Source organism: Oryzias latipes, chromosome 10, assembly GCF_053564925.1.
Source record: "Oryzias latipes strain Hd-rR chromosome 10, Olatipes_Hd-rR_3.1".
Lineage (NCBI taxonomy): Eukaryota > Metazoa > Chordata > Actinopteri > Beloniformes > Adrianichthyidae > Oryzias > Oryzias latipes.
The window spans coordinates 21214619-21234921 of record NC_136246.1 but is presented as its reverse complement, the minus strand read 5'-3'; the positions used below and the strand labels follow the sequence as shown (position 1 = coordinate 21234921).

At 39.2% G+C, this 20303-nt stretch overlaps 1 protein-coding gene and 1 long non-coding RNA gene across 2 annotated transcripts in view; one reads left to right on the top strand and one right to left on the bottom strand.

Annotated features, from left to right (window-relative positions):
• The first annotated feature begins 93 nt into the window (after window positions 1-93).
• On the top strand, window positions 94-10176 carry LOC144994898 (uncharacterized). Its single transcript, XR_013658586.1, has 2 exons — window positions 94-228; window positions 9970-10176. It is a non-coding gene; the product is annotated as an uncharacterized LOC144994898 (long non-coding RNA).
• A 1165-nt stretch (window positions 10177-11341) lies between these two features.
• The window catches only part of abcb7 (ATP-binding cassette, sub-family B (MDR/TAP), member 7), a 28031-nt gene continuing 19069 nt past the window's right edge, over window positions 11342-20303 (bottom strand). Inside the window, exons 9-16 of the mRNA XM_004073347.5 lie at window positions 19484-19658; window positions 18929-19086; window positions 16791-16954; window positions 16482-16611; window positions 15480-15651; window positions 14350-14453; window positions 13606-13713; window positions 11342-12381 (exon numbers count right to left, since the gene is read on the bottom strand). Coding sequence (XP_004073395.1) covers window positions 12163-12381; window positions 13606-13713; window positions 14350-14453; window positions 15480-15651; window positions 16482-16611; window positions 16791-16954; window positions 18929-19086; window positions 19484-19658 — 1230 coding nt within the window. The 3' untranslated portion in view covers window positions 11342-12162. The remainder of the gene's footprint in view (window positions 12382-13605; window positions 13714-14349; window positions 14454-15479; window positions 15652-16481; window positions 16612-16790; window positions 16955-18928; window positions 19087-19483; window positions 19659-20303) is intronic.

Below are 20303 nucleotides of genomic sequence, written 5' to 3'. Positions count from 1 at the left end.
CCCACCTCCTACTCCTCTTTTTTTTCTTTTCCTTTTTTTATTTATTCTTTTTTTTTTGTGCAGCTGGACCTCTCCCCCTTCTTGCGACGCGCAGTCTCGTAGGCGCGCACAGAGCTTCTCCCCCCACCCCCCAACCCTCCTCGATTCTTCTCGGCCCGACCTATGAGAGCGCGCAGCCAGCCGACGCAGGGCCACGCACCGCTTTGACGGACGCGCTGAGCAAATCAGGTAGCCCACTCTAAATAGGACTGTATCATAACAGGGCAACTGCAATGACATGAATAATGAATAGGCTACTCGTGTTTGCCTTTGCCGAGTGATAGGCCCACTCACAGGGACTGGGTACTTTTCAAGATTCTACCTGACAATGAAATCAAAGATTAATATTTTATGAAACAGGACATGATTTGATTAAAGTGATTTTGTCCCAATATTCAGTGTAATCCCTAAGAGGTGAATAAAATGTGGAATCTTGGGTCCTGCAACAGTTACTCCTCTTTATTTACATTCACAGCCAGGGCCGGAATCATACTCTTCTGGGCCCTGGGCAATATAAATATAAGTATATATATATATATATATATTTATAAAACGCCACTCTCACCCTTTCGCGGGTGGTTACTCACACAAGCTAGGGTCCTCGGGAGCTTGAGGGTCCTGCGCAGTATTTTAGCTGTACCTAGCACTGCGCTTTTCTGGACTGAGAGGTCCAGAAAAGAAAAAAAACATATATATATAACATATATATATATATATATATATATATATATATATATATATATATATATATATATACACATACTGTATATATATACTGTATATATATACACACACAAATATATATATATACATATACACACATTGGATACTTCCTATCCTGTATTTCTGGTGGACCCACACTTGGGCCCCCCATAGAGCCCATCTTGATAGTTTTAGAATAAGAAAGGGAATACCTAATTTTCTAAATATGTGTTGCCAGTGCTGAACCTTTTTGTTGGCCACACGGACCCGGAGGAAGGGTTAGGGTTATGGTTAATACATTGGACCAACAACAACATTTAGCCTTGGACCTCCTTAAAATACCTTTATACATATATATATATATACATGCTTCCAAAAGGGTTTGACAGGACAGAAATATTCCATGTTGCACCAGAGTTTCAGTTGACAGAAACAAATGAGTTTATACTGAGTTTATACTATTAGCGCTACATCAGGACTCTTATTTACTCTGATCAGTTTGTCATTGGACAAGATACAGAATATCAGTAGACAGATAACATACTTTAGGATTCAAGCAATGTGTCTGCTGTCAAAGTTGCAAAAAAAGCATTAAATTAAGAGTTTATTGAAATCACCATTAAGTTAACAAAAGCAGAATGGAAAAACGGAATTTAAAAATGTGTGCAGAGACAGTGGAAAGAACAAAAGAATTGGTGAGGATTTCACTTTATTCAAGGGAATGTAATGAGTTATAAGACACAGTAGAAAGGAAAAGACAGATTTAGCTCAACTTTGACTGGGTTTTGTTTGATTTAAAGTTTTTTTTTTCTTCTTTTTTAAGGGAATTATTAGAGGGCACTGAAAGGAAAAAAGGAAAGAGGAGAGGTAAATCTTGAGAGTAAGAGGGGAAGAAAAGAAAGGAGTAGCAAAAAGATTCGGATTTATCCCCTAATTAACCAATGGAAGAAGAAACAGAAAGACTAGACTAAAAACTCAAAACTTCACAAGCTATCCTCAAATTAAAAGACCCACTCCAATGAAAGTCATTTATATGGTGTTTTTAGCATCTTCTTGTGGTATTTTTTTGATGATGGACATATATAAAGAAAATACAGTTCAATTTGTATTTTTGAGTATTTCTTTATTCAAATCATAGGGATTTCGGAGCAAGTGAAAAAGTGCTGTGGGAAAAAGTGACAAAGGAGAAATGCATCAAGTAGTGCAGCTTCATAGTTTACCAAAAACTAAAACATTTAGACAGATTTTTGAGTGCCATGTACTGCAGAAAATCTATTAGAGGTCGGTAAGAACAACCAAAAATTATATTTAAGGTACCCCAGATTACAAGGTGGGCAATCTAATTTTGAAAAAGATTCAAGGATTTTAAGTTATAGTCCGAAAAATACGAGAATAGTCACTCAGGTCTGATTTATTTGTAGTTGGATTTCTGGCTGAACTACACCACAAAACTATAAATCAACTGTGTATAACCTTTTTTTTTTTTATCACTGCAGACATTATTTGCTGCTCTGAGATTAACTCATGTGGTACACAACGTCTTTTATTTTGAAAGGAAACCATGTAAACCTCTCAAAAGTTATTAAAAAAAGGATATTTTATCTTTATGTTTCTGTTTTATTTATGCTTAAAAAAAGCAGTACATTTATATTTAATAACATAAATACAAAGCAGTGTCTTATTTTCTAAAGATTTTGTGGTTTCTACCTGGTTGTGAAATCAACCTGAATGGCTCTTTAAGAGTTGAAGTTTGCACCCGCTGGACTAGTAGATGCAGTGAATTTTTTGTGTGTTTTTTGTTTTTGTTTTTTGGCCATCAAATCCTACCTAATAAGCAAAATTTAAACAAAAGTAGACTCAAATACATTATTTTCCCTATAGAAATACTGGCCCTCGTTTGCCGGTTTATGTATTGCCTGACGAGCCTCAGTGAAACATAAATAACCCAACATTTCATTTCACAATAAAGCATTTGATTTCCTGTTGAGAGGATATGTGATTAAGTTGGAAATGCTTCCATTAAAAAGAGGCACAAAGATTCTTTGCGCTGCAGCCCTGATGTGACCGTGCCTTGTTCCCCCGGTCTCTATAATCCTCCGTAATGTCAGCGCATGCAAATACACACACACACGCACACCTACAGAGCTATCTTGGAAATACAAGGGTAACATTTATTTCATTAGATGTGTTTTCACTTTACGTGTTAAGTACAAGATGTATGCTAATGATCTCCATAGTGACTCCATAGTAACAGATGTCACATCCACTGTTCCTAAAATACCTTTTCAACTTCAATCATCATTACAGTTGTTTTTAAGAAAGAGTCAAATTAGCTCGCAGCTTTTCTTAGCTCTCCGAGTTAATAAACAGTTCAGGGTGGTCTAATTAGAGAGTTTCTAAGTTTACAAAAAACACAAGACACCTGTCTTGTTATGAGGCGATCTGGGCACCAAATTCAGCAGTGAAAATTCTCAAGATGATTTTATCTTCAGTAGATATGTGAGATCTGAAAGGGAGAATTGGACTTTAAAGAATTTATAATTAGCAATATATAGCTGGATGTTGACAACAATCTGTCAGTTTCTCCATCTTCACAGTCACAGAACTTCATGGGCAGAGCTCAGAGGTGATGCGTCGTTTTGGGTCAGGCGCCTTTGTGATTGGGTTATCAGGTTATGTTAAGACTGGATTTACCTTCAGTTAGAAGGAATTACCTTTCAAATCGTGCATCGAAGCTTTAGTACAGGGATCTGCAATCTGAGGCTGTTTTATCCCTCATTGTTTTTTGAAGAAAAATGCTAACATTTGAAGTTTTATTTTATTTGCTTTTGTTAATTAGTTATGTCATTTGTATTTATATTTTAACGTGTCAGATAACTCAGCAATTGATTCTACACTAACCTAATATGTATATTTGATAGTAAAAGTAGAAAAAGGATAATATTAGTAATAGAAATTGCCCTGTTTGACTTGGTTTTCTTGCACATGTTTTTAAGGAAATCTGCTGCGACACAAAGATCTTAATAGACACAGGATGCATTTCATTTTGAAAGGAATTGCCACTGTCAAAAGTAAAAGACGGTAAAACTGTTACTGAAAAATAAAGACAGTTATAATTTTACTGTAAATATTTACCGGTAAAAGCTACATTTCATAAATAAATGGCTTAAGGACCACAAAAACATCAATAAAATGTACTTTGGGGGCTTTACAGCTCTCACTGGGTTTTGGACTGCAAGAATAATATGCACAAACCTTAAAAAGACTAGATCCCAGGAACTGATTTCTTTTTCTAATGGAGAAAGTTAAAGGAAAGTTTTACAGTGGAAACAAAAAGAAATGAAAAATGGTTTCTGTTAGACTTGTGTTATTTATAGTACAATGTGTGTGAATGTGTGGGTGCATGTGTTCTTTACCTTAGAACTGATATGAGATAGGATCACAGAACTCATTATTCTTATAGGTAATACATTTCTGCAGGAAAGTTCTAGTTTAAGTTTTGTGAGAGTAAATACTTCAGTATGTTATCTTCAGATCAGATCAGTTCTCTCCGCCTTTATTTGTTAATTCTATGTGATTCGGTGGAGTAATTCTGTTTTTGTCTTTCATTGAATGGATCTTAGAATTTCTTAGATTGAATTGTATGATAAACCACAGTAGTTAATTCTGCTGAACTGGGGCCCAGTGACTCCAGGGTTGCTCAAATATTAGCTCAGGTCTTAAGAGACTAAACAATAAATATATATTTAAAAAAAAACATTAGTCATTTGTCAAGCTGAGAAAATGCAGCATCTTAATAATGCCATAGAATAATTCCACTGGACTTTTTTTTCAATTGGCTAAAAGCAGATTGTAAAACTACTACTGTAAGAATGCAATTTTACTCTTTATTTATACAATTTCTAGCAGATAAATGATAATTGAATTGTTAAAGTTTATACATCATCAGCTCTGGTAGTGCTGTGAAATTTCCATTAAAATTATTTGTTCAATCCGGTTTGAATCAGCCTGTGGATTCAAGTCAGCCTGAAAGGGGCCTTGCTGGTTTCTGTTTCAAACCTTAACTTGAGTTTAGATGCAAACATTCAATCCCCTTTCTGACTCAAAGCCACCAGCGGCATGCACCTACATAACATTTCCTCGTTTTTATTGTATTTGTGTGCAGCTTTCAAGAGACATTTTCAGAGTTCAAGGAGCCAACGGGTTTAGTTCTGTGTGCACAAGTCATAAAACTGCATTAAAAAGGGCAGAATCTGTTTTTCTTCAATGAGTCAGACTCTGCTCTTCATTGGCTGCTTTGTAAGCAACTGAGTGACAGAGTTGGCAATTATGGGATAAAACATTTCTTATTGCGTAATTTAAGAAGAAAAAAATCTTTTGAAACAGCAGCCCCTTTAATTGTGGAAGATAGATTGGGTTGATATTTACACTCGCCAGCATCCTCGCTGCTCCAACAGCATGACATCATCCCTAAAAGGTGGTGCAAGCACCACAAGGGTGTAAATGACTTGATGTGTTGATTTGGTTTACTGGTGGGAGGTGATCCCAAAATTTAATACCGATGCTGTGTTTGAGATTTTTACAAGAAAGCATGTTTGGTTACACCAATAGTTACCCTATAACCTATAACCTATGACCTGGTGTTCACTAAGCCAAACATGATTACCGGTACTTTGGATTTTATCCATGTCAGTCTTTTTTAATGAGGGTTTCAAAAACAGCCAGAACTTTAGCGTATTATTCATGCTCTTAAATCAGATCACATTTGACTCTGCCTCCGCTGCTTACCACCATGTCACTTTTTTAAACTGGATTGTTTTCCTCTGTAACTTTATTTATATGGCACCTTTCACAGATCTGCTCCTGATTGATCCCAATTTGAATAAAGAATGACTCAGAAATGCAGTTTTAATCTGAAGTTCCTTCTATATACCGGTATATGTCCTCCATCATAAGAAAAATGCTACAATAATGTGTTACAAAACACCAAAAACCCAATTTTCATTGGATAAGGGCAAAATGCATATGAATAAAATTAGCAAACATTCACAAGTAAAAGCTTTGAATTTTTGACCTCAACATTTCAAAGTAGCTCTTTCTTTTTCATAACTTTGGCCAAACGTTTTACACTTAATGATTTTGTTATTGGTTCATGCTTACTGGAGTGACTAATCTCACCTTTTAATTTAATTCAAATGTCCACTACATTCCCTTAGAACTTAACTTTTTATTTTGTTATTTTGAGGAAATGCGTAAAACAAAACCAAAAGGATGAAACAAAAACTGTTAAAATAGTGTTAAAAATGGTGTGCTTAGATGACATTTGAAGAAAGTGCTCTAAGCAAAATATATAAACAAATCGGAATCAGCAAAGACTAAAAAAGAAATCAAAAAGCGTATGATTAAAAACAAAAATGCAACCTAATGAATCAAAGCTAAGTAGTAACTGATTTAAAAAAATGCAACATTTCACAAAGAATTAAAACAATTAAAATTAGAATTGACACATTTAATATATTATCTTCAATTAACACACAAACACAGACAAAAATTGAGTCTTTTGAAATGTATTTCATTTTATTTTGCAGTTTCCTCAAGAACGGCAGAAAAATAAATTGCATTCATGGTTGTTTAGGTTTAAGAGCAAAACTGTGTTCTGACATGTTTTTCATCTTTTAAAATATTAATAGAAACGATCTGTTGGGCAAGAAAAGCGGATCTATAAATGTATGATTACAAGAGCAGGTTAGGATGTAGAAGGTTCATTTGCAGGTTTTGTTTCACGGCTAAAAAAGCTCAACTAAGACACAAAATGGTTGATTGTTTTAGAATTTGTCACCAGTTTTTATCCAGTATTTTTCCACCTGTTGTCTCTTATTTCAGTAAAAACAGGACTTTTTACTTGAACGGTTTATTTTTTATCTAAACCGAAGAGAATCAGCTCTGACAGTGATGTTGACAATCCCCAGAGATGCTGCTAAGACGGTGCTTAATGGAACAGCTCCTGTGGGACGCTTTGACAGCAACTGTAATCATTTCACTGCCACGCAGACGTACACTTTGCCTCACATCAGGGAGAATAACGCTAAATTTGTCAGATCTGGCGTGTGAGTCAATAACAAATCAATCTAATGGTCTCAGCTCGAAGTTTGATGCTTTTTATCCAAAGAAGGTCCCCTTAAAGCACCTTTCAGGACGGATCTTCTGCATCTTGGAAAATAAATGACTCGGTGGTTACTCCATTACACAGAAGCCCACTTAGTAAACACTTTTTAAACAATTTCCTGAGTAATAGAGTTAAAAAATAAATAGAATTTAGAGCCATAAAAGGAGTAAATGGTGTTATTACATAGATTTGCATGATTTTGCTTTTTACTGCAAATGGCCTCAACACACATTCTATAGAGTTGTAGCGTACAGGACTTCAATAACTAATACTGTATTTGCAGAAAAAAATTGCAACACATTAAAAGTCTAGTAGAAAGAAAACGAAATATGACTCAAACTTTTCTTTTCTTTGTTATGACTGTTTTAGGATGGATAAAGAGCTTTCTTTGTTGATGGGGATCGCATTTAAATGCAGAAATCTGCAGCAAGCTCACATGCTGCAAATGTGTGACCTGGATCATCTAGCATCTGCTCAGGGGTTGCATCATCTGCAGCGAACTTGTATGCGGAGATTAAAATACCACCCTTCTCCGTGTTTATTGACTTTAAAAAGGAGCAGCTGTGTGTGTGCGGGTCCGTGCATGTGTGAATATTCATTCTTGTTTTGACCAGGAGCACTGATATAGTACACAGGGATTACGCACATAAATTTACACTCCCACACAAAACGGTGGAAATAACTACATCTTCTCTGAGGCACCGATGCATATTTATCAAGGCGTAGACGCCCATGGCCACATGCTAGCTCCATTGTAGTGGGATGGGAGTGAGCTGACTGTCTGGTGCAGAGGGACCGCCTTGAGTCTGAGCCGGCTCTGCCCGGAATCGTGATGAAAATAAGTGCGGAGGACTTCAGCAACAGGCCAAAGAGGGTTCAGCGGGGATTTGACGTGTGTGCTTGGATCCGTCTTATCACCTGTGCTCTCCTAACAGCTGCCAGGGGACGTGAGATCCAGCTCTTTGGGGCATGCTGTGGTAGATTCTGCCTATTAAATTCAGCTCTGAATCATCACACGGGGTAATATGATACAAGCAGACGGAGACAGTGGGTGAAAAACACATCTAAATATCTGCAGCATGTTGTTGTTTGCAGCTCTCTCTTTCAGCAGCGGCTTGCAGTGCTGCTGCAGTCCATATTAAGGGCATTATTAGAGGCCTTTTGTTTGTCTGTCTCGCAGACTGCCGCATGGTAAACAGGGGAATGGCTTTCTCATTACCTCTTCAAAACATGCACACAAAAAGCCCCACTCATGCCACACTTACTGCCATAAAACAATTGATTTTCTTGACTCAGTTTTTTTTTTCTTTTTCTTTTTTCATAAAGAGAAAGCAAATCCTCACCTTGCATAAGTCCATCTCAGAGTGCTTGGTAACTTCAATTCTTTCATGCTGTGTCCTTGAAACACACAAAGCAACAAAAAGGACTCTTTCACAGAAGCCTGGCAGATCACAGTAAGTTCTGTTGTCTGAATAATTAATGGATAACCTGTTAGGGCAGCTGCTGCACGTCGCTGGGAGTCACTAATGAATAGTCTGATAATCACTTCCTGGGTTAGATTAGAAGAACGCCGTTGACATCAACTCATCTGCATGGACATCTGATGCATGAAATAAGACCCATCCAGCCATAATCCTCCTGTTGGTGTCCTTTTCAGAATGTTTTTTTTTTTTTTAATCAAAGTGTGGTTTCATCTTCCTCAGGAGGATGAGGAGGCTGCACAATGAAGCGGCACAGCAGGGTTTGGTCAGCCAGGATGTGTAGATGTTTTTATTATTGTGGGTCTCGATTATGATTCCGATGAAAGGCTTCAGACGAAGAACAGGTCTGGAGAAGCAAAAAGGTGTCTCGTTGAACATGTAATGTTAGTTTTTTGAAAGTGGTGTCGTACAGCAGCATATCAGCTCCAGGAAATGGGTAATCTAAGAAGAAAACATTTACATCCACCCAGCATAATGCAGTTGAGTTCAGATGAAAGGCAGCTCAACAAATGTTTCAGCAGCTAAAATGCTAACGTTTATCAAACGCCAAAACATATAGAAAGATAACATCCTTCCTTTGTCAATCAGAAAACTTGGAAATAAATGAATGAAGTATTTGTCAATCTGGTGAGATTTGAAAGGTTTTAAGATCAGGGCTAATTGAAGCCCACGTCAGAATAGTCCAATGTTTTGATCTTTGCCAGTCTAGGCGGTTTTGGCTGTTTTCGTTTGGGTCAACATCCTGTTTAATATTTATCCCGTTTAAAATATCAACTCAAGTTATCTTCCACATTTAAAAGATCAGGACCAAGCACAGCAGCACCCAGTCTGTGACCCAGCCTCCTCTGGGTTTTACAACAAGGACAGTCTTCTCTTCTTGATGTATTTCTTTCAGTTTTGCATCTATGAAGGTAGAGCTGACGGGCCTTTACTTTGAAGGTCATCTTTAGCATTGTTGGAGGTTGTTTAGGATATTTTCCATCTCTTTAGTTTGTCATCCCTTTTCCTTTTGCAGCCCCATGCAGGGAGCCTCGTACCACCTTCTAAATCATATCAATACACTAAATCAGCACTTCAAGATCCAAACCAGATCCTCAGTCAGATCTTTAAGATCTTAATTGGATCATAAATCAGATTCTCAAGATCTGAATTAGATCCAAAATCATTTCTTCAAGATTTCAGTAGGAAAGATCTACCTCATCTTCAGGCACACTGGGTTGCTGATTCTTCACTCCACATGTCTCTCATCAATTAGTCTTCACTCTGAGCCAATGGCTAAAGTGCTCACTTTCTTCATGGCCAATCACAATCAAATTCCTGCCTTTAACCCTTGTGCTATCTTAGATGACCCCCCCCCCCCCCCTTACATTGACGTGTTCACCTTACCATGACAAAGGTGGATAAAGGTGGAAAGATTTCATGTAATCCATGGACACCAGTGAGGTTCACAAATCATTGAAGAAAAAAGGTTAAGCGCACTGACTTGTGGGGTCTAGATGACCCAACTCACAATGTTAAAGTGCCTAGGATGGCACAAGGGTTAAATTTATATCTAAAATTTCTTATTTATCCAAATTCCAGATATTTCAGCAGCCCACCTCTGCCCCGTTCTCCTCCTGGCTTTTCACCACCATCAGCGTCTGGGCTCTGCGGTCTCTTCTGACTCGGTCCGAGGTCATACCAAGCATGCAAGATGTCTCAGCCCCAGAGTCTAACTCCCAAAAACAACAGACTATTTCATGAACAAAGTCATGTTTTGCTATTAAAATCTTTGCATCACACTTTAAAGAGCTCTCCTTCATTGTATTGCTTTGAAAGAAATTCAAAACTGAATTTTCAAATCAATAATGAATTTGTCTTTAATTGATTTTTCATTTTTACTCGTGGCCCTTTCGAAGATGTTCTCAAAGCCTTTGCCTTTGACATAATAGTCTGTGATTGTCTTCAAATCGCTTAAATACAGTGTGTCCCATGTTCCATGTGGTACACACCATGTCAGCAAAGCACAGAGACTATTGTTTCAACTTATACAGACAGTCTGACCGAATGTTTACTTGGATACGTGATGCTGATGGTAGGACAAACCTCAGTTAATCACAGATCTGTAGTCCAATTATAAATGTATTGCTTTGGGCAGTTTGAAGTATTTTTTAATGACGGTTGTGGGATTATCCGTCATAGGCAGAATAAAACCAACATTTATTATTAATCTGTAAAAAAATTAATTTCTCAAATGTTGCTCAGTGACCTCATTCATGATGCTTCAACTCTCTTTAGTTCCATTCCAGGTACTTTGGGATTCCCCCCAACATATTCATCTATAAGGTTTTCTTTCACGAGGGTGTTTTTTTTAATAAAAACAAAATGTAAAAAAAAAAACATATGAATTAATGTGCATTCATAAATTTTTCAAGCCTTTTCCATTCTTTTCAGGGTCCTGGGTGGTCCTCTGGAGGATCCCGGCTGTCATCATGCGAGCAGCAGGGTTCGTTCTTGACAAATTATCATCGCATAACCTGAGAAACTCATGCAGATGCCCTAACATGATTAAAAATCACACACAAAACAAATTATGCAGTTTCAGCTCACTGTTAGCATAAACATGCAGCGCGACCATCTTCCTGCTTGGTTTTCCGTCACCATTCCTTCAACCTAAAGACATTTTTTAACGAGGTGATTAGTTTTCATTCTTTTTTTACATATGTGCAGCTATTTCCCATGTTGCACTGATGTGATGATTAGCTTTGCAATCTATACATTTGTTAACTGAAGCCCCGGGGAAGTATCAACTTGCTGCGTCATGAAGCCAGACATAGAAATATCTAAAACATGGAAATATGTACCAAACAGATCCTTCATTTTGCTTTATAAAAAACCCCACTACATTTACTTTCGCCTACAGAAGTCATGCGACCCAAAAAACACTACAGAAAAGCCCAATAAAACAGAGGAATAATCAGAAAATGTATTTATTTCTGACAAATGAGCCCTTAAAAAACAAGAGCCAGTATTTACAATGATGTCCTGGACAAGTGCATTTTATTTTGCCAGGACGAAGATACTTCACTTTGGTCACAAGATCTAAAAGACGCGGTTGAACTTCCAAACTTGTGGGGGGTTTTTTCAGGTTTTTTTTGCTTTTTTATCAGAAGTTTAAAAATCCAAACTAGATTTCCTTAAAATAAAAGCTCTAGCTGCTGTGACACATTCATGGTGTGTTGGAGCTCCCACCTTTAATTCCGTTAACGTCTGCTCAAACACTCACTTGTTAGACTCACATTTATTAATAAACATTATTCAGAACATGGATTGGGCAATTGGCAGAAAGAAAAAGAGTTGTATCTTTTTTGGATTCCTAATTCCAGAAAAAAACGGATATGTACACACATTAAATACAAAATAAAAGCTCTGCTTTTTCATTACAATTAAAAAAAATGCAATCAAACACAGATTAGTGTCAGTATCACTGCATTTGTATGTCATTACATGTTTCCAGTGCAAAGGAAGACAATAGATTTGATGTCAACAATGGAGGAGGGGGCAGAGTCACAGATGTATGTGAAGAATATGGCCTCCGCTTTGCTTCAGCTGATAAACAACTGGCATGTATCCAGAGCCAACTAGATCTTCTCCTCCTTTATTTTGGTGAGCAGCACACAAGAAGAGGGGGAGATAGTCGCAGAAATTGAGGGGGGGGGGTCCGGTTAAAGTGGAGGGGATTTCAACGTAGGCCATCTGTGAGGGAGAGTGGGAACATGGCGATGGCGGTTTCTCTCAACAGGAGCAGTTCCCGCAGCCCTTCACGCTGTTCAGGATCTCCTCCTGCAGTTTCTTCCTCTCCTCCTCCTTCTGGGACAGCCGCTCGGCGGCCGGCGCGCTCGAGCTCTTCCTGCTGTTGAGGATTTTGCTGTTCTGTGCGTTCCACAGCTCGGCGTACAGGCTGCCGGGGGTGTCGAGGAGGGCCTGGTGTGTGCCGCGCTCCGCCACTTTGCCCTGCGAGGGACAAGAAAGCAGGGAGGGCTCAAAAACTAAAAAACAACCGAGTCTTATAGTTAGCGCCGCTTCATGACCACACAGCGCTGACCACACTGTGCAGAGAGTCACCTCCCCCCCTCCACAAATCCCTGCCGCCTCCCCAACAACTGTTGCGTTCCTCTAATAAAAACAAGCGCTCGCAGACACGAACGTTTCCACGCACGACAAACACACACACGCGTCCTTCCCACGCAGTGAAACACAAACTAAGGCGCCCCACCACCACCTCTCCCCCCCACACACACACGCCTCCCATGAGCAAGCAGAGGTGTTGGCATCATCTTTAGAGCACCCAAGACGAGCATGTGACTGCATCCGCTCATTATTTTAATGAGCACCCCAGGCAGTCCTCTGCTGGTGACACTAGCAAACGCTATGGCGACATCACACGCAAACGTGCCTCCTCGCTACGACCCTCTGATCCCCGCCATCTGACTCGGGAGCGCCAAACAAAACGCGCTCGACTCGCCCGCGTTCAAAGAAATCCCTTCTCATTTCATCCTCACACTCGAGCACTGGAGGAAAATGTCACTTCACCTGTGTTACGTTCTAAATTAACTCTTCCTTTCGGATAATAATTGACTTGGCGCTCATCTTACAGCTTCTCCGTGTCCTTCCAGCCCACTGAATCCAGCAGCCCTTCTCCGTTCACCCAGACATGCTTTTTTTGACTGTTGTGCTGCACATAAAAGCCTCACTTCTCCCACAGTTTAAAAGCTTCAACTGTGACCAAAATAAAAATAAAAAAGCTATATAATCCAGTTTTGCCTTTAGTGCAAAAGCATGTATAGTCCTGGATAAGGCCTCATCAGTGTCTGGGAAGCTGGCCCATACATTATTAGTCACCAAGACAAACAAGACATGCCATCTGACCAAAACAGCTAGTCCAGTCTGACTGCTTTAATGAGCCCTTATGGAGAAAACGATACTTTTTTTTTTTTCTTAGACCAGCAGGCTCCTGTTGTTGTTGTTGTACTTAATGAGAAAAGCTGAACAAAGCAGGTTTTCATCATGTACATTGAGGTAAGGTAACTGCAAATAAATGAGGGCCAAAAAAGAACTCGCTAAATTCTTGTTTGCACATACAAATGCTGGAGGTTAAGAAGACGGACAAATTCTTTTCCCTCGATAGAAATTCATCCAAACTTGAATTGTGCGATAACTATGAAAATAAGCTTTTACCTGGCTGAGCACTAATATCTCATCTGCATCCACAATTGTGGAAAGCCTGTGGGCGATGAACACCGATGTCCTGTCCTTCACCATCTCCTTCATTGAAGTCATAATGTTCTGAAAACAAACAAAGGAAGGCATCTTCATCATCGTCACTCCTGATGCTTCATAAGAGCATACGGCTGATCCGAAGGGAAACAGTTTCCAGCTGCAATAAGAGCGCGTCGAAAAAGCTCATGAATGACAGAATACATATGAAAATCAATGCGCTGTGGTACAGAAACCCACCTTCACATGCTTATCTTTATATAATATGAATAAATAAGCTCATTGTAATGAAAGGCAGAAATCTTTAATCAACAGCTGCAGCTCGAATTTTCTTTCCACTGAAGTTTAGAGAAGCTGGCTGAACTTTCTCATTAAATGTAACATTTACAAAGACTCTGCGGTTTAAGCGGAGATTAAATAGGAGAAAACAAAGGCAGGTGTTATGGGAGTGTGTGAGTGAGCGTGTGTGTGTGTGTGTGTGTGTGTGTGTGTGTGTGTGTGGGGTGGGGGGAGTGTCTCACAGCAGGTAGGTGACGCAGGAGCCAGCAGAATTATTGTGTACCTACAGCAGGTGACCAGGTGGGCGTTTGTTCTGCTAAACGTGTATGCAAACGCAGCGGGGTGTCAGCCAGTGCCTGCTGCACCGAACCGGCATTTGATGGTTACGCTACGGGTGTGTGCTGGTAGTGAAGGCAGTCAGGATACCTCCTCGGTGATTGAGTCGAGGGACGACGTCGCTTCGTCGTACAGAAGGATGGGCGGGTTCTTGAGAATGGCTCGGGCGATTGCGACGCGTTGCTTCTCTCCTCCTAAAAGGAATTGCATAAAAGGTATGAATATCAAAGTGAAAACAGAAAAAAAAAATCTAGATCTGGCCTCAGCTCACTCATATTTTACCATAAAGGGAGGGCCGTCATTCAGGTGAGCTATAGGGTTCAGTCGGCTAAAACTGACCTCATGTACCGGTAAGGAAAAGTCAGCGGAGCGTAAAGATTTTTCCCACCGAGGCCAACTTGGCTTTTATTGCACGCGGGCGGCGTGTGGCCTCTTAAAAGCGAGCGACTTCCAGCGAGTGTAAACATGGCTGTAGGTGGAAAACACCGATGACGTGAGCCAGGAGGCTCAGAGAACCGGCCGACTCTACCTGAGCTTTCTCATCTCACATACGGTCAAATGTCACTCACAGCAGTCCAGAATTAATAAAAGAAAAGAAAAAAAAACATCTCTGTTTGATCGTTCTTTCACTTGGTACTCTGGAGACAAAAAAAAAAAAGTGGCGTTTCCATCTGGAATGTTCAGTGAGAAAGCTCACCTTTTGACTTACAGGGAATCTATGATCTTGTGAATGAAAACGGATGGATTAAACAAAAAAAAAATCATGTTTTTATCTAAAAAAGAATACATGAATGGAAGTTGGAAATCTGTTTTTGATAAAAAATAAGCTTAAATAATTATAAAAATAATAAAAAATATATGAAATAAATTGAGAAAAAATGAGAATAGACAAGAAAAAGATAAGCGGTAAGGAATGGCAAGACAGTTTAGAAAGACTAGTAAAAGTGAAAACTGTAAAAATATATATATAGGTATTGTAAAAAAATTCTACAAATGTCTGAAAAATGTTAGGAAATGTGCATTTTGTGGGTTGAGGAGTAGAATTGATTTTTCTCAGAAACACTAAACAGTTTGTTCTGATATTTCAACCATAAATAGGAAACGTTCTTGAAAATTCATAATCTAAATGTGTCACCGTTGTCCTCATGCCATTCTTTACACCAAAATCATCCTTCTCTGGTATTGATACGAAGCATTTAAATTGTAAAAGTGCAACAAACCTGAGAGTTTCAGACCCCGCTCTCCAACCTGAGTGTCATAGCCATGGGGCATCCTAAGGATAGCGTCATGGAGGCCCGCTAAGCGAGCCACTTGGTACACCTCCTCTGGTGTGGCATTAATGTTCCCGTACTGCAGGTTGTAGAAGATGTTGTTGTGGAACAGCACAGCATCCTGGTAACAGCGATTCAGAGAAGAAAACGAGGCTTCAGAGAATGTTTTTTTTTTTACTGCAGCACGGAGGGAAACAGAGGACAAAAGACGCATAAAGGAGGATAGGAGGACGAGTGCAAATGACAGAATTAAACATTTGTGCACCATCTGTTCAGAAAGGCCTTTCAGTTCAATGGAAGTGAAAGATACCTAGATTCTAAGGCTTTAAATATGAAATATAACAAAAAACAAGCTTCTCAACAGTCCTTATGAACCATTAAAAAAAGAAAATGTATTTTTAAAATAAAAATCAAGCAAGCAACAGGGGAGATTTTCAATTTGCAAATATTTTAATAAACTCTTAAGAAGGAAATTGCTCACATGCACGAAATCTTTAAGAAAATGTTTCAGTCATTTGCTTAAAGTTTTCTCTTTAGGCCCTAAAATCATTTTTGATAAAGGATTTCTTTAAAACTTTTATTTTTTAACCTTAAGGTTTTATTTTCTTAAACTGTAATTATTAAGATTCAAGACAGTTAAAATCTAAATGTGTTTAGCGGTAATTAGAAATCAGACTTAGATTATTTAAAAACAATTTTTGAAAACATCTGGCTCCATAAATCTGGTTGTACTTTCTGATAATGAATTCCCTCTTTGTTAGCAGTACAAGACTGCTGTCTAATTTCCTGAATCTTGTAGAATAATTAAGAAGACGTTCTCACCAACATCACCTAATTCTTTTACAAATACCCTGGTGTTCTGTTCTTTGCAACATAAAAGTTCTAAATAGGAGCAGCATTTACGTTGGGAGCTCCAGATTCAGAGGAGACACTCACGTGTGGTGTTCATACCTGAGGTACAACGCCCAAAGCCTTCCTCAGGCTTTCCAGGCTGACGTCCCGAATGTTTTGCCCTGAGATGTAGATGTTGCCCTGCTGGGGCTCATAGAAGCGGAACAAAAGTCGCACGATGGTACTTTTTCTGAAAGCAGATACCATCATCACGTCACTTTGAGGGCCATTGACACCCCCCCCCCCCCCCACACACACACACACACACACACACTCCCCGCTGTCCACTAATGTAATGCTCTCATGTGGGTGTGAAGGGAAACACAGCCGGCTGAAGGTACGACTCTCATTCTCTCAAATGTCACGTACCCTGACCCACTGCCGCCAACAATAGCCACTTTCTTGCCGGCGGGAACCTCAAAGGAAACTCCGTTCAAGACTTTCTGGCCTTCCATGTATTCAAAGTAGACATCTTCAAAACGAATGGTGGCGTCCTGTGGCGTGACGGCTAGCGGTGGGGCCAAATCCTTCTCCTAGAAGAACACATCAGAGGAGAGAGACAGGCATGACTAAATAAATAGATAAAATAAAAACAAGAGCACAGAGGTGGAGCGTGGGGCCGCCGGGACACACGTTCACGGTGGATTTGATAGCTGGTCACAGAAGAACCATCAGAATCTCCCCACCGCCCTTCACGGTGACTAAAACAGGCGTGAAACTTTTATTTCCCACTGAGTTCAGCTGTTGTGCACCGTGATGCATTCAAGGTCACAACCTAATTAAAGAATACCCTGCCAATCTTTAATGTCAGTAAATAGGCATTTTGGATTGCTCATCATAAAAGGATACATATATTTTGTGGTTAATTTTGAAGTTTAAAGCTTTTCATGTAAAAACAAGTCTGTTTGTTCCACATAAAAATCTTTCTGCTGTAAACGAACTACCGGCCATCACAAGCAGAAGAATATTACAGATGAGTGAAACATAACTGGACGGATTTCTTTCTTCTGCTCATGCCAGTGATGGAAATGGCCTTGTTGGGTGGGAGGCAAAGGAAAGGCACTTAAGTGCTCTTTTATGATGGCAGAGGGTTGGATTTAAGAGGAGAATAAAAAAATATATGAAGAAAATGTCCAGCTAAATGAAGCCAGGGAACAAATGTAAGGCTTATTAATTATAATCTCAAACACTGACATTTAGAGGTTTTTAATGGTTAAGAATGAATGGCGTTAATGATTTAATGCATAATGTGTGATTAATACACACAGATGATACTGTTAATATACTGATGAACTGGTTTAAAGGTAAACTATTCACACATAAATGCTGCAATAATGAGTCAAACTGAGAGCCTTGAAGTCAGACGGGCCTGAAGCATGGTTCAGGTGAGCTCTCTCATTCAATTAAACAAATGTGTAGTCTTCATTACATTTTCTTGTTTTCATTTTGTTTTTAACCGTTGGAAAAACACTGATGGATCGTGTTCTTCGAGATGCTGAATATGCTGTAGAGGTCAATATATATCATTTATAAATGTCACAAAGTTTGGTGATGTAAATATATATTTATGTACAAATTAAGCGCAAATTCAGTTTCACATGGTGGGCAATTTTTTAAAGAAATGTGTTCCACGTAAGACCAAAACAGGGGTTACAAAAGGAAAAGCCAAACTATGGGAAAAAAACCAAAATTATACTCAAAAACAAGAGCTTCCTTGTTTTAACTTTAAAAAAAGTGTTATACAACACTAATTTAATATGATTAAAAAATACTTATGAATGTGTTTACCGTATATACGTTTCAGATGCCAAAGAATGCAATAACAAGAAAAAATATTATTTAGGTTGCACTTTTGAGAGACATTTTATTTAACAAAATACAGAAACAAGACGGAACATTTCATCTTGAATATTATTTTAAATCACTAAATCCATTGAATTCTTTATCCTCTGAGTCAAATCTGAACATCCCTACTTAGGCTGGCGCTGCTTCTTCAGGCTCCTTTCAGTAGCAAATATTGATGCACACACCTACAGTGTGTATTATTAACGAACATGTGAGCTGATTTATTTTTAAAAAATGACATACAAGTTGCACCGCCGGCCAAAATATGTAAAAACCCGCGACATACTCCAAAGAACATGGTAAGTTGTGTAACCTTTAAATTAGAGCTCAAACTAACAATAGACAGTCTTTGGCTTTAACCATGTCTACATTTGTGATTGGAATTTGTTGCGTTTGTTGACAAATGTGTTTTTTAGTGTGCGACTGCCTAAACTGAAACGTAAAGAGTGTCATTACACCGTTTAACAACAGTTTTGTCTTCTTTTTGTTTTTTTAAATCAAGCACAGTTTTTATCTGGACAAAGAGAATTCTCAGGATGAAATCCATGTGATGAAAGGGTTCATCACCTTTTTATTTAATTGAACGAGTATTTAAAAAAAGGAACAAAAGAAGCTAACCGTTACTGCAGAGAAGAGAACTGGATGTCAGGTCGACAAGTTACCTTGATCTTTGTGTCGACGTTCAGAAGGGTGAATAGTGTGTTCATGTCTATGAGGGCCTGCCTGGTCTCTCTGTACACCGTACCCAGGAAATTGAGTGGGAGAGACAACTGGAACAGCAGGCCGTTCACCATCACCAGGTCTCCCACAGTCATGTTACCTAAAGAGAACAGGGAGCAACGTTTAGCAAAGCAGCTCCATTTCAACGCGCCTGGATGTGAAAGCCTGACATCCTAAATAAACAGCAAACAAATTCCCTGTTTGAAGTTGTGATCACAGAAAGAGCATCCCCACCCCTCTGTGATTTAATTTTCTGCAACAATGCTATTGTATTTCCTGTGCATGCCACTTTTTTCATCCTTGCTGTGCTTTGTTCTCGTTCAGCGTCTGTAATCAGGCTTTTTCTTGTCAGTTTTTCTGTTCTGTGAAGCTGACAATATCTCTAATAGGGCTTCTAGTGGAAATGACTGACAGAAAGATGGAGAAATGCCTCCATGTGAGGGTTTTTCTTCATTTTTTACTTGCATGTTTAACCCAAAAACCTCAAACTTCCTCACCTGCTGCGATGCCTTTGCTGGCCAGTAGCATAATGGCAGTGAGGCCGACGCTGAAGATGGCACTCTGACCAAAGTTGAGCATGGCGAGGGTTGACGTGGTTTTTAGGGAGGATGACTCATACAGCTTCAGGTAGCCATCATACCTTTCAGCTTCGTACTTTTCATTGTTGAAGTACTGCAGGCGAGATGAGAAACATGTAGAGGAAGAGAGGAGGGGGGCACAGGCCAGAGAAAGGAGCGACAGATCCACAAAAGGATGGAAGGAAAGTGCAAATGTGGAGAGTGTGGAGGGGGAGAGAGAGAAATGTGGTTGCGGTTAAAGGTTAAGGGAGCACGGAGAGCAGTGTCAGGCAGATAGACATTTGAGCTCAGCCTGCCTCAAGGCTGCATTTGTTCTCAGCGCCCGCTCTGAACGTAGTCTGGCTCTCAGACTGGCCTCTGAAGCGCTTCTTCATGTGTCTGTAACTTCATCTGCTCCCGACAGATTTTAAAGGACTTGAAGGGCGATGGAACAAAATCCAAAGTCTGCCTCGCTGAGCAGGCGGTGGATAACAAGCTTTGGCAGAGAACAATGGCTGTGGTAAAACAATACTTCCAAATATTAGGCAGAAAAAAAAAAAAATCGTCAATGGTTTGGACACAGAAGCTCTGTATTACTGTATCGATCTGGGTGAAAAATGGCTAATAAAAAGGTTAATGAAGAAAACACATTTTAAATTACCCTCCAAAAACACTCGACATCGCCCCTATTTACCAAACGTTGTTGAAAAACTGCTACTTCTTCAGGCTGCATCAATTATTGTTCGGCTGCTCTGGCTAA